General features: G+C 38.4%; 1 protein-coding gene across 1 annotated transcript in view; it reads right to left on the reverse strand.

Moving 5' to 3' along the window:
• Positions 1 to 11,383: 11,383 nt before the first annotated feature.
• vstm2a (V-set and transmembrane domain containing 2A) overlaps positions 11,384 to 14,994 on the reverse strand; it is a 105,125-nt gene continuing 101,514 nt past the window's right edge. Inside the window, exon 5 of the mRNA XM_057823980.1 lies at positions 11,384 to 12,329. Within this exon, the coding sequence (XP_057679963.1) occupies positions 12,253 to 12,329 (77 nt within the window). The 3' untranslated portion in view covers positions 11,384 to 12,252. The remainder of the gene's footprint in view (positions 12,330 to 14,994) is intronic.

Here is a 14,994-nt window from a genome sequence, read left to right on the forward strand (position 1 = left end):
CTTTTGTTCATTTCCATTTGCATTGTGTTGAAAAAAAGAAGAAATTTTAATTCCTCTGTATTTGTTCAGCTGCCTAACAGATGACGAAAGGTTTCGTGCCAAGATGTGAACTGTTCTTTATTATCACACACTGAGATATTAATGATACAATAAGTGTAGTAATAATTGGTAGTGACACTCAAACAATAAATAAAACGTGATAATAATAAAATGTAATAAAACTAAATAAAATGTAAAACTGCCAGAAGTAGTCTGTACCTACAGTAGCTGAGTGTCATGTGTTTATGTTTCTGATGGGAATAGGCAGAAGAGAAATACCCTATAGCTGAGGTCCTCAATTAGCGGACTGCAGTCCATGACCGGACCACGGCACACTTCTCTGGTGACCCAGAGCAAATGGCACTTTTCAAAAAAAAATTTTTTTTTTAATTAACGGATATTATTTATATGAATCGCCGATCTATCGCTATGTGCTACTATTCTATCGCTAAATGCTGTTTCATTTTTAGTCAAATATCTTCTATGTTCCCACTTCTGTTGTCATCTTCAAGACAACAATGCGCTGATTGGCTGAGAGAGAGAGTGCATGGATGCGCTGATTGGCTGAAAGAGCCTGCATGCTGCTAACTAACCAGAGTGGACGAATCGCAGCAGTGTGAAACACAAGTCGCACCCGGCACTTTGCAATCTGTTTGTTTTCTGTTTGCCACCAGTAGAAGACCGACTCTAACAAAATGGCATGTTCAAGTTGACCAAGAGAAGAAAAGTGGACAATGAAAATCGTCGTTTCAATGAGGAATAGACTGACAAATATGCGTCCATTTTACCAACTGCAAGTACCAAGCCTATGCCCTTAATATGCTTCAAGACAGTTCCAGTGATAAAAAGTGAAAATATGAAACGCCATTATGTTAAAAAGTAGAGCTCTTTTGAAGAGAAGTTTTCTCCTAAATCAGAATTGAGAAGGCAAGAAATTATCAGGTTGAAGCAGTCATATCAAGAGTGAAGGAAGGTTATTGTTAAATCTATGACACTGCAACAAATTGCAACGGAGTGCTCACTCAGAGTGTCGTGGGTGTTGGCCAAACATATGCTGTTCTCTGATGGAGAAATAATAAATGAGCGTATGACTGAAGTGATGGCAGCAATGTTCGAAGGAAAAGAAAAGGAGGAAATGACCACAAAAATCAAATCTCACTCTTGGATTCATCAACCACAAGACGCACTGAAGTACTGGCTGATGATATGAGTAAACAGCTTTGCAACCCCCAAATGCCATTTCTCTCATTGAGCAGTGTTTTACAGTCAAAGTTACTGACAATAAATATTATGTTTGCACCTTAATGACAGAGCTTGTTATTTATGTTCTGTACATATGAACATGTATTGTACTACTTGCACATGTTTTTTGTTTTTTTTTTTGTCCAGCAGTGTTTTACAGTTACATAATGTACTGTCAATAGTTATTGTTTGCACCTTAATGACAGATCTTGTCAATATTTAGTGTACATGTGTAAACATTGTACTTGCAAGGGGTTTTGTATTTTTATTTTAAGTCAAGAAAATGTTTTGTTAATTTATATTTATTTAATCAGAATGTGCACTGTATTTTTGTTTGGTCAAAATAAACCACCTTTACTACCTTCGAACTGCCTTGTACTTGACCGACATTGATAAATGGACCCATCTTGTATGAAAAAAAATAATTGTAGACCTTCAAGATTTTTATTTGAGGACCCCTGCCCTATAGAAAATTTACAATTGATATTAATATTTTTCCCTTATACAGTGTTTAGATGTAGCTTTGTATTCTCGCATTGATATGGTCTGAGTCATGCTCAGTCAATGACAGCCAATAGCGTTTTGGAGGATGAACAAATACATTTTTCTTGCAGTGCACTTGGGGTTCCCCAATTCCCAAAGCAAGGGGTGCTTATCCTTGATGTTCTTAAGAGGATATAAATTATTTCCTACAGTATGTCCACACAAACATATTCTCATTCATTTGGTCCTTTGTGGAACAAAACAATCAAGCTAGGCTCGAAAGTCACCAAGTACATTATAGTGATGGATTCTGGAAAGCCCAATAAAGACCCTTTTATCAATGCCCATTCCAATTGATTACTTTTAATGAGTACAAATAAATAATGCAGGTTGTGGAGACGCACACATACACACTGGCAATCTAAAGGAAAGTTCACTGCCTTAGGTTATTTTACCCTTTGTTGAAATTTCTTTGGGGACTTTTAGCACTTTGTGAGTCACATGAAAAGAGAATTGCAATCCTATTCAACAATTGGATCCACAGGCGTTAACACTGACAGATTACAACATTGTTAGCAGCTGCAGTTTCAGGAAATAACAAAAAAAAAAACTGTTTAACCAGACTGTACTGAAAGACAGTTTGCCTATTATCTCCTCTTATTTGGCTGTAGCTCAAGACTTGTTCCTTCCTGTTCCTTCTTCTCTAGTAAACCCTTTTTTCACCTTAACTGGTCATTAGTTATATGACGCTCCTGTTGCGGACCCAGATCACATTAAAACAACTGACTGGTGAGACAGATAAGAACTGGGTGGGCACTACTCCTAAGATTAAAAGAGAGGAAGTGGTGACTGTAGAGCTGTTTTTGGATTAAGTTCTGATGGAAAAGGGGATTGTTTATGTTGATGAATGCATATATACAGGCAAAAAATAGTGGTCTGGGGGGCCGTTTACATGGTGACGCACGGAGAATACGACACATTTCATGTTTGCATTTACATGGTTCTGTCTTGGTTCCGTCTCCATTCGAACAATGTCGCAATTTCATGTGAAAACAATATAGTATTCATGCCAGGCACTAGGGGGCAGTGCAGTTTACAAGGCAAATGATGCACTTCCTTGACAACTACCTCCTCAGCCCGGAAGACAAACATACCAGCCCACTCGAAGCCATGGCGTCCACACATTTTTTGTCTTTTGCTTCACATGGCACAAAAATGCGAACATAAAATGTATTTAATTAAAAAATATTATAAAAACAGTAAATTAAAGCCGACATTCCACCATGTTTGCTGTTTTGAATGATTAGTAGCTGCCACTACGCATGTCCAAAGTGTCGCGTGCGAGTGCTGACGTCATCGGAGCGAGAGCGTTCCGTTCTTATGGTTGCAAATCAATCCCTGCAATCGAATCGTTCTGCTTTGGAGGTCGGAATAAAAAGAACAATCGTTGCGTCTTGGTGTCGCAGCGTCACCATGGAAACGGCCCCTGAGTCCAAACTTGACAGAGACTAGAAAATGACAAAAATTTGGGGAGTCAAATGAGGACCGACATGAGCCGTAACGAAACAAAGGCCATAAAAATATATAATCCACAAAAAAATTAACATGTTTTTTCCTTAAAATCACATGAATGAAGTTGGAGTGCTGGTCTTGAGAATTTTTGGTTGCCTAGTTAACCTGTGTAATTGTTTCCTTTGTAAATGGTATAGATAGAGGCATTTTATTGAAGTCAAGCTTTCAGTATCTGTTTGAATTAGGTTTGAAAATTCTCCTCATGCCATTTGCTTCCGCCGGTTTCCTCCTTTTCTCAGTGCAAGTTTCACCTTTGTACTTTCCATTTTCTTCTGCTTTCACCTGCGTCTAGTGTCTTTTCAAATCCCCTCTTTCCTTTCCTGGCTCTTCCAGGTATGCCATGCCATTTGATAAAGCATGTTACACAGATAGTGACAATGGGGACAGTTTTCTTTTCCATCTTCCCTCTTTTTTTTCCAATCATATTCAGCAAAGGTATGCTTGTTGAGTGTCCCCCAAAGATTACTTTGACACATTACCCTGTGGTGTGAATACGCTTTTCCACTGCTTGGTTATTGGTCAAGGGTGGATGACAGTCATTGTTAAACCTGTTCAAGAATTCAAACTGCACATTTTTTAGATTGTGACAAAAACCCAAAACAAAACAATTACTAGCAATACTTTGTAATAACCTGAATTTCACAGTTCCGAAGGACTTTCAAACAGGACAGCTAACGGATGGCGAAAGAAACTGCATCGAAAGATTTTTCAACAAGCAGTTTTTATCTTTGGTATGTGCTGCTATGGAAAAACCCTTTCTCAAACATACTGTACATACTGTATATCCTCGACCCAGCTGCATTTCATTATCATATATATTATATACCTTTTTGTTTTATATTTGCAACTAGAGATGAATAAAATGTTTATACCCCCCAAAAACAAATTAGCTAAATCCATAGACATGAAAACCCATTTTGAATCAATAACTCTTGAGAAAGTATATGAATTGCAGTAAATCAGCACCTCGTCTTTCCAAATGAAAAAAAACAGAAAACATCTTAATAACTGCATGCAAATTTATACGTGCATATGTGATGCGTCATATTGTAATCGATTTTAAAACCACCATATGGGGATTTCGTGATTCGCAATAGGGATTCTATAGTAACTTTAAAAATACACCCCGGAGCTGTTTGGAATTCGAGGGATGAGCTAGGCTTGCCCTTCAGTGCCCACACATCATGCTCCCAGGCTAGAAAAACTCTTGATGAGCAGCCGTCTCTGATGCTATCACAAAGCTTGACACACTATCAGTCTTTGAACCCCTGTGCTGAATCAAGTTCATGGCCTTTTCCTCTTTAAGAGCATATCTCAACTTTTGCTTTGTAAGCGCAAGAAGAATTGATTCTCAGGTCAAGAACCCACCGTGCACTTAAGCTATACTTTATTATGCTCATCATGTTACCATACGGATAACTATGAAATAAATAGCCAGTGGTCCAACTAGATGTTGAGCACCAAGCAATCAGAACAATATTGTGTATTGCGTGGCTATCACATTGTGGACATATTATTATTATTATTATTATTAGTCCAAGCACAGGTTCAGATTAGCTGTAGAGAAACCAAGAGCAAAATAGTTTTGAGCCACATGTCATAATAATAAAATGGCAACTGAATATATTCTATTTTCACTTACAGACATTGGACGATATAACCAAATTCCACTTATTACTTAATAATAACAATATTTCATGATTCAAGGAATAATTCATTTTCCATATTGTGTAACCTCAAGTGGGTGTACCCTTGAATGGCCATGAACCCACTGCATGCCACAAACATAGAAACAGCCCTTGATATTAAATGCAATTTATCAAACACCTTTCACTTAAAAGAAATCTTAAAGTGCTACAGAGATGAAGAAACATAAAAAATGTATATATACTTGAAATTGCAATTTCTGGAGAAATTACTCTGGGTCGTTGCTGTGTGGAGATACAGATCTTAGCCCCGCCCAGGTTGGTTTGGGAAATTTCGGGGACAATATAAGGTCACTTCCTGTTGATTTGGGGACATTTGGGAGCGTGGCCTGGTCATAACAGGTCATTTGGGGAGGTTTGGGGGGCGTGTCCTAGTGATATCAGGTCATTTGGGTACATTTGGCGGGCGTGTTCTAGTCATATCAGGTCATTTGGGTACATTTAGGGAGCTTGTCTGATTGATATATGGTCATTTCCTGTTTATTTGGGGACATTGTATTTTTTTTTTTTGCCTTTGAAAATCAATGGGAAAAAAATTTGGCTGTCAATGGCATCACCCTCCATAAGCGTCAATGGAATCGGGAACATTTGGGTGGACACGTCCTATTGATATCTGGTAATTTCCTTTTGATTTGGGGACATTGTTTTTGTTTGCCTTTGAAAATCAATGGGAAAAAATTTAGACATTCATGGCCGTCAATGGCATCAACATCCATATGCGTCAATGGAATCCAAGTACATTGGCTTCAATAGAAATTACATACATGGCCGTCAATGGCATCAATGCAATGTAAATTCTGTTGGAAATTACAATGGAAGAGAATGGGAAATTTGAATGTTGCATCATATTAAAAGTGAATGGGAAGTTTTTGGCAAATTTCCAGGGAACCGTAATTTTTTTTTTACAAATTCCACACTTTTATGCCCTTCACCTTCCCGGAATTTTTTTAATGTCCAAATTATGTGATTTGGTCAAAAATTATAGGACTAGATACATTTTGAATTTTTTTTTTTTTCCTAAAAATCGGCTTTTACGGGCAAACTGAAAATTTCCTGTGTCGCGTGAAAATTCTGGTCGTTTCAATATCCTAACGGTGCCGATCGGTCAAACGGTTCGGGCTGTGTGACGCGCCGAAGAAATCCCATTAAAAAAAAAGAAATCCCATTAAAAAACAAACAAACAAACAAACAAACAAACAAACAAACAAACAAACCCAGAAAAACACTTTTTTTTTTTTTTTTAAAGACCAAGATAAAAAAAAAAAAAAAAAAAATATCCGCTGTGTAAATGTAATTAAGGGCACATCAGTATTGAACGTTCTACATAAGAAAGAAACTACAATACATCTCATAGCATTTGAGTTGAAGGAATCCATCACTGAAGCAGCTGCAGAGTTTTTGATGGTGTCCTGCATTAAGTGGCAGTCGTTGTCCATCATCCATTCTCATCTTGAAATGCATCCAGGGGCTTCCTTGCTAGCCTGCCCAATTTTCCTCTGTCCGCAGCTGAGATACTACTCTCCCGGTAGACCACTTTCTGAAAAATCGGTGTTGTCACTTTGGAGTCACAAGCTTCAGGAGGACACCCATGTATGCCAAAAGACCAGAGGATCCTCAGAGGTTATCATCTGCACTTGCCTTTTTTGCACATATCCTGCGTGTTTATAGAAAAGTCCAGATAATTATTTCTGTAACCACCCATGTCACAGAAAGCTCCACTCATCATGATAGTCCACTCATGATACAGTACATCCTTCCCTAGATATTGTTTGCGAGGGGTGTGCCATCATCTGGACAAATCTAGCACTAGTGCCTCTTCTCTTGATGAGGTTTGTTCTTTGGCTTGGAGTTTGTAGTCTCAGTAATCATCACCTCTCAGGAAGCTGGTAAAAAGTGGCCAGAGCTTTTCATGAAAATTGCAATATACAAGGTGAAAAGGAACAGTACCAGGAGAGCTCCTTGTGAGGCTTTGGTACGGCCGACCGCCATGTCTGAGACAGAACTCTTTTTTTCTGGGTGAATGGCCATGTGGCACATTTCAGTCAGTCAGACAACTACTGCATCTGAATGATTTGCTCAACAGATACATTCTCTGGAATAGGCTGCTTTAAAGCAAACCGTGTTGTAATGTAAGAAATGTTTCTTAAACGTTCCAAGGTGTGTAGGGACATTTTGTTAAATAGCTCTCACAACAAAGAAATCAGAAAATATTATGTCAGAATAAAGTGAACGGATGCAAAAACACAATCTGGTAAGTGGATGCTAATAAGCAGTGGTGGAATGTAACGAAGTAAAAGTACTTCGTTACTGTACATTTTTGTGTTTCTGTACTTGAGTAAAAATATGAACTGGTGCTTTTTACTTGGTTACATTTTACAGCACGTATGTATACTTTTTATTCCACTACTTTCAAATTGCCGCCTGCATTAAAAATTACTTTTATATGTTTTCTTTCTTTGTCATTGTGAATTAATAATTTCATTTTCATGCTTCTGGTGCAATCGATAAGCCCCGTTCACCTATACCATAATTGAGCACTAGAGGCAGCAACACGAGTACAAGCAAGATTAGGCAGGTGAACAACATATTGAGCAATAAAAACCAACAGTGAGAGCAGCGTGCCTTCAGATGGGTGCTGCATGCACTTGTACAGTAGATGGCGGTATGCACCTGATGTTTGCTCGCAATTTGCCATTCAGCTAAGTTTAGGAGTTTTTGAGCTTATTAAGCTTCTGTTTACAGTTCAGTCCATTTTATTGCTTGTTTACTTCCATTCTGCACAGTTTTAAATGAAACCAAGCAGTCAATAAATTTCCAGGTTCTTTCTTGGAATATTGACCCAGATCTGTATCTTCAGTATGTATGTATCTATGTATATATGTATTACATTTTTGCATCAGGAGAAAATATTTTTACTTTTTACTTATAAATTTCAAAGGTACTTTAACTACTTTTACTTAAGTAAAAAAAAAAAAAAAAAGTGAGTACTTCATCCACCACTGCCAATCAGCTGCAAGAAAAATGGTTTACCAAAAGCAAATTCAGAATGCTCATCAATGTTTCTAACGGCTGATAGAAGTTACCAGCTTCAAAACATCTTGCAATCAGGAATTATACCAACAGTTGCATTTTTAGGATTTCAACTGCATATAGTACATTACGAGCAATTTGCTTGGATTAGGACTCTGGGATATGTCAACAGGAAAAACGTACAGTTGTTATTTTATCCATTTAGAATGCCCTCGATTTCTGCACATTGTGACATGAAATGGGATCAAAACATTTTAGTTACTACATTAGACAATCTTGTTAAACTAATACTGCACAAGCAATTACATATTTTCAGATTTTTATTGAACACACCATGTTAATAATTACAGTACAGAGCATAACAGCATTGAAGGACATCACAGAGGAAGCCACAACTGGTAAAAATTAAAAAGAAAATGTATACCAGAAGACTCCAGTTTCAAAAGTGTTTGGAAGGAGCACACCACAACATGTTTGAAAAAAGGAGGGAATAAGGCACACCACACCACCATCAACAACTCAACTCCACTGTAAACATCCAAAGTGATTTGAGCACGGTGGTTGGACTCTGCTTTGCTTTCACAGGGCCTGGACACGTTACTATCATTAATGAAAAAAGGAAGTTTATCAAGACAATTGTAAGAGCATTGTCTGGCAATTGAAACTCAATAAAACATAAGTGATGTAACAGGACAACAACTCAAAGGCTACATCTACACTAGGACAGATAATTTTCTCCACAGGGTATTTTGCCGACTATTTTTCACTTTTTCTCTTTTCACTTACGTTTAAGGCCCCCCATTTAGTCAAGGTATGCCCGCATTTGCGCAAACTACGCATGCGTAGAAAGGAGCAGCCTCATACGGTATGTTATGTCAATGTCTGCGCGGTTCACCTCTGAACCAGAAACTCGTCATTCGCCGGCAGGAAATTTCAAAATTACTCCACCTTCTAGGCCAGGGGTCGGGAACACCGTTTTGTGATCACTGTTTTTTTTCGTGAACACAATTAAACGCATCACGCAGGAGCGAGAGTGAAGGTTAGAGCACGCTCGGCTCTTACGAGCAGTCGCCGAGTTGTGACTGAAATACATCTTTAGAAAATAATACAGTCCTGACATTGTTACTTGGGGATGTTACAATCGATGCTCAGTTGTGTTCTCACCACTTGGAAAATAACAAATAGAAGCATGTGGTGTGGCGCTGCGTTTATATCCTGGAAGCTGCCAGGAGTGCTTGTGCATAACAGTGGCGATCCTGGAAGTGGCGACAGTTTTGACAGGCAGAAATGTCATGAAAAAAATTGATCACGTGCCTCTGACTGAGTGTGCCACACTGGCCATTTTTCGGGGTTTAATTTTGTTCGGTCGGCATTGAGTTGGGGGGGGGGGCAGCCTCACAGATAGCTGATTGGTGACAACGCAGGAGACAAGCTTTCTAAAAAACATTCATCTCCGCGTCATCATCGATGGGAGGACCATAAAATGGGTACTGAATTGAAGCATAATAGTAGTAGTTTGAAGGTTCAAAAAAATGTGTGGAAAAGAAAAGAGCAGGAATGCCACAACGTGATTGACCGCCTCCATTGTTTACGATGCCGTCAGGCCGCACTAAGAATTGCATGACGTCACTTCCTTAGTATCCGATTGGTGTACGGAGACAGCAGTCCATATTAAGCGACTCGCCTACATTATCCGTGTACCAACTACTTCGGATAATAGGCATACTAGTGTAGCCAACATGCCGTATAGTCCAACAAATTACCTTTTTAAGGCCATTATCCGTCCTAGTGTAGACGTAGCCAAAGTCTTGAGCTGAATTAGCATTTTAATAGTTTTAACAGAAGAAAAAACTACTTTTGGAGTGGCCCACCCAGGGTCTGCGGATGAAATCAGAAGAGGGATTTACACCAGACCAAAGCATAATGCTGAACAGAGAATATAGTAAGGAGGGATGGTCTAAAATCATTCCTGCCTATTAAGATGTTTTCTACAGCTAATTTGAAAAAAGCTGAGAAAAAAGGTCTTTGCAATTGGCTGGCAACCAATTTAGGGTGTACCCCACCTACTGCCCATAGTTATCTGAGATAATCTCCAGCACCCCTACAGACCCTGTTGAGGATGAGCAGCATGGGAGATGAATGAATGAAAAAAAGTATATTGTTTTGACTTGGATACGAGATCACATTTTATAAATAATTCATGCAGAGAAGAGAAGTTTTCAGGTCATCTGTCTTGCAAATAAATGTTGTCAGACAGAAATTTCATCAGCAGAGGTTTTATTTTCTTTGTAGCTGCTTGGTCGGAGTATTTAAGTGGGGAACATTTGCCAGAAAGAAAATGTGGGAAAGCCATTATGTTGTTAGTCAAGTTAGCTAATCATTAACCTTGTCCAACCTCTCAAAATGTTTTCTTGCTCTTTGCTGCTGTAAGCCTGTAGCACACAGCTTTTAGATATTTTTACGTTGCTCAGACACATCAGTTTACCATAGTAATGCTTTACCAGGAGAAATGAAAAAACTATTTTCATTTTCATACTAAATTAAAATGATTTTTGGGGGAGTTTTTTTTTTTTTTTTTTGTGGTAGTTCGGCTTCATCATGGATTCTAAAATCTGGTGTAAAAGATGGTACCTCTAAATTGTCTATTGATGTGAATGTTAATGTAAAGGGGTCTTTTTATTTTCTTCTTTTTTCCATGTGCACTGGAATTGACTACCTCACCTATTGGACAACTGGGGGAGATTTCAACTTACCCAGAACGCATGAGGAATTGCATTATAGAAAATGAAAGATGTCAGTGTAAAAAGTAAAGCAATAATTTCCAAATATTGTTATTTATTTGTTTACAATTCATTACATTAGTGAAGACAGGTAGCATTGACAATAACAATAGGAAGATGTAAGGCGAAAGTGTTCTGACGTCACATGAAAGCGTCCAATTACTGAGTTACTCTTTAAGGTCAAATAACTTGGCTCGTTTAAGTCAGATTGTCAAAGCGTTCAATTTATAAATGCTATGAATATATCTTTATTACATTTTAGACTTCAAATGAATAAGTTGCTCCTCCTAAACATAGATCTGTTAATGAGCGTTGGTCATCTTTCCAGCATTTAATTTTGCAATGTGTGTTATGCAAAATGGAAAGTTTGCAACTCATCATCACTATTGGCCAAATAGTCAAACTATATTTGTAACGGGATATCATACAGGTAGCCATACAATTTATATATATTCACGAAGAGATGTTCCGTATACAATAAAGTCACAAAAGTCCTGCTCTGTTTAAATGAACTCTTCAGTGGTCACATACTGGGAATTGTTCATGAATTGTGACATCCATTTTATTCATTCAGAGGGTGCAATACAAATAAAAATGACAAGGACATTTTTTTCCACAACAAAGCTAGCACATTGAAATAAAGCTAAATCTGAAATACTGAAACACTGAACTTCAAGTGCTGACTCATGTTCAAATAATGTAGTACACTCCCCTCCTTTAAGCCTTGATCAACAAGCATGCACATTTGTATCACAAACGAGATGTAAATTTATGCACACTAGATCATTTGGACAGCTTAAAGACAAATGAAATAAATGAAGGCTAATGTTAACAGTCAAAAATGAAATTCTTTTTAACATTTTTTTTAGCAGTAAATGGGGCTTATTCACAATGAAATGAGAGCCATATGGTATCAGTGTCAGCTATGTATACGGCACAAACATTAACTCTGGGTGTTTAAAATCAAACAGATGAATATATAATTTCATATATATATTTATAACACAAATATAGATTCTTATTTTTCTTGTTCATTTGAAGAAATGAACACATGTACTGCAACAGCAAAACAATAAGAAAGTGATTCCTCCATGTGAGTTATCTAACAGGAGTCCATTTTCACATTAGAGAATTGCACCTTAGATGGTGTAAAGATGACCTTTGTAGAAAAGGTAATCCATCTGATTCTAAGGAGGCAGATATTTTTGTAGAGGCTAATAATAATGTGCTTGGTGCAGAAGTAGTAATGGCTGGGAAATAGCTATACTGTGATGTCCGCATGGTAGTGTTGGAGGAGGACATAAAACAAGCAAATCTCTTGTTCACTTTAAGAGTAAACAGAGAGAAAGTGAGATCTGGTTCCAACCAAGCCAGTTCCTCATACATATCCCCTCTGCATTTTATAACAAGGCCTCCCTCACCAAACCATAAGCCAGAAGGATGATAACCAGTTGGTAGCAGGCTGATATTCTTGTACCTGTGAAAAGAAACACAAATGTAATTTTAAATTAGCCACACATTCAAGCACATATAGCCTGGCACACTAAGAAAGAGCTCTTTGTGATGAAGTGGTATCTCTCAAGCAGTCATTTGAAGAGCCAGAGTTCAAGACATGCATTCATTCAATATGCATCAAAACATCTCTCCTTAAAAGGACCGCAAGGGGCATCATGGATCATATACTGATCGCCAGTCAATCACATCACTGAAATACGTAGCATTCATACTCACATTCACTCCTTTACAGTAGGTAAATTAATCTTGATTCAACAAAAATGTCCACCTGTGCGCTGTGGGAGTAAAATGGAGTAGCAAGGGAAATACCCGATGAGGATTAAACAGAATCCATGCAGCATCCCTTTTGAATTATTGAATTTAGACTGGATTTACGTTGCAGGTCCAAATTCCTAATTAACGGAGGTTATATGCTGTATCCTGTATGTTTGGGTTTAAGATAACTAAAGAACGAATAAATGGATTATTATCTAACTTATCTAAGCAGGATATGTTAGTAATTTTAAAACAGAAAAATTACATTTCGAGGTAATCAGGTCAAAGGTCAGAAAAGGAATTTCACAACATGATAACGGATTATGAGAAGAAAAAGGGTCATATAGGTCAGACATATTGCGATACTTTGAAGTTGGCTGCTTAAGCAGTAGCCTAAAGCACTGAGTTATACTTCCGCGTTGGGGTGACGGCGCAGTGACTACGGCGTCTTTCGACATTCGATGGTTCTCCGGCCAGGTGACGCGTTGCTCTGTAATTCACCGCTAAACCACTAGAGGTGTGTGGCGTTATGTTTGTACGGTTTTGGGGCATGCTTGTTGACTTCCTCTTGTCTAGTTTAACGGAGAAAAAAATAAACAGTGCAAGATGGAACGTTTGAATGTGGATCTTGAGCTCATCAACATTGAATAAATGTTGATCATACAAATGTTGAGGCGCAGGAGATGCAGAAGATTCAGTTTGGGGAGGTTCGAGGCGGTCTGTCCAACTATTGATGCCGCATAGAGAGTTTTAGCCTCGGGTAAAAAGCAATTAGCTGTGGCTGCTAGCTTCAAACTGGCGTCGAGCACTGCGTCCAGCGTTTTGTCTGAGGTCCGCAAAGCCCTCCAGCCCGATTTGTTTGCTGCGTTCTACAACCAGCCAGTTGAAAGCCATAGGAGATTTCTGGCGTTTATGGAACTTTCCAAACAGCATTGGAAGCCTTGATGTTAATGTTATCATAACAGCACCGAGGCCCTCTCAATCAGTGATGACGTATCGTGTGTGAACTGTCTGTCGTTGAAAATGAAACATCAACAACTTTTTTGACACCAAACCTGTGCTTTATTCCTGATTTACTTGAAGTGTGACACGTAAATAAGTCACAGACTCACAGCAAACAGATGTACACAATAAATGATGAAGTGCACCAACCAAAAATACGACATAAAGTGATAAAAAGCTGGCAGTTTTTGACCGACTGGGTCATCGCTTCGTGTGGCCACTCGATTCCGAATACACACATCTCAGTGGTTCTTCCATTTTTTTTATTCAATCGCTGACCTTTTGATTTGGCAATCTTAATGATGTCTTGACGAGACTTGCTCTTCGATGACACTCCCGTTGGCTTGGTCCATTCTTGCGTGTACAATGGCGGTGATTTTGAGCTGAACTGGAAACAACAGTCTGAGCGGACCAATCACAGTCAATTTCCTTCACGTCATATGCGTCGACGTGACGCTAGGGTTGTAAAATTCAATAGGACCGTGTCAGGCTATGGCGCAGAGTCGTAAATCGGGTCTTCCTTGACGGCGAAGGTCCGACGCAGAAACATAACTTGGCCTTAAGTGTTATTCTAAGCCAGCAAAATTACAAATGGGCTAAGGAAAACACTTAACCAGTACGTTTCAAATAGTGGGGAGGGATGCACAGCGATGCTGGAGGTGGCACATGTGACCTCGGGGAACATACTTTTTTGCCGTGCTAGTATGAAGTGTAATTGTACATCTACTCAGTGGGTGGCAGTGGCTCTCTCATTTTCTGGGTGTACGCAGTATTTTTGAACCAAAAAAGACACAAACACAGCAAAGAGCACGGGAGATATTGTGGTGGCCACCTCTACCACCACATTTTAATGTTTTCAAGATTTAGTTTATTATTTATTTGATATTTTTTGGACATGTAGTTTCGAATTGGTGCAAACTTCAGTTAATATTTGAATGTTTACTTGATTTTGATTTCCTAATTTAAGGTAATGACGACAGGTGTTTAAGATCTGACACCTATCATCTGAAGAGGGATATTTAAGTAAACCTATGTAAGATTGTTTAGGGATTTTTTTCTACTGTTTATTTGAATGCATATTAGTTGATTTATTGTTTGAAGTGAATGGATGTACAGTGATCCCTCGCTACTTCGCGCTTCAAATTTCGTGCCCTCAGTCTATTTTTTTTCAGTGGATAAAAAAAAAAATATATATTCATAACAAATAAAAAAAGGGAAAATAAATATGGCATATTAACTGCCCGTTTGCTAGCAGAAGGAGAACCCGCCAAACTCAAAATCCACCGCTCTGATTCGTTGGCCAGCATCACTCAGGAATATCGCAAGCTGATTGGCCAAGACCTTTAACCTTGCTGCTATCGAAGGGGATC

Source organism: Corythoichthys intestinalis, chromosome 20 (genome assembly GCF_030265065.1).
Source record: "Corythoichthys intestinalis isolate RoL2023-P3 chromosome 20, ASM3026506v1, whole genome shotgun sequence".
NCBI classification, from domain to species: domain Eukaryota; kingdom Metazoa; phylum Chordata; class Actinopteri; order Syngnathiformes; family Syngnathidae; genus Corythoichthys; species Corythoichthys intestinalis.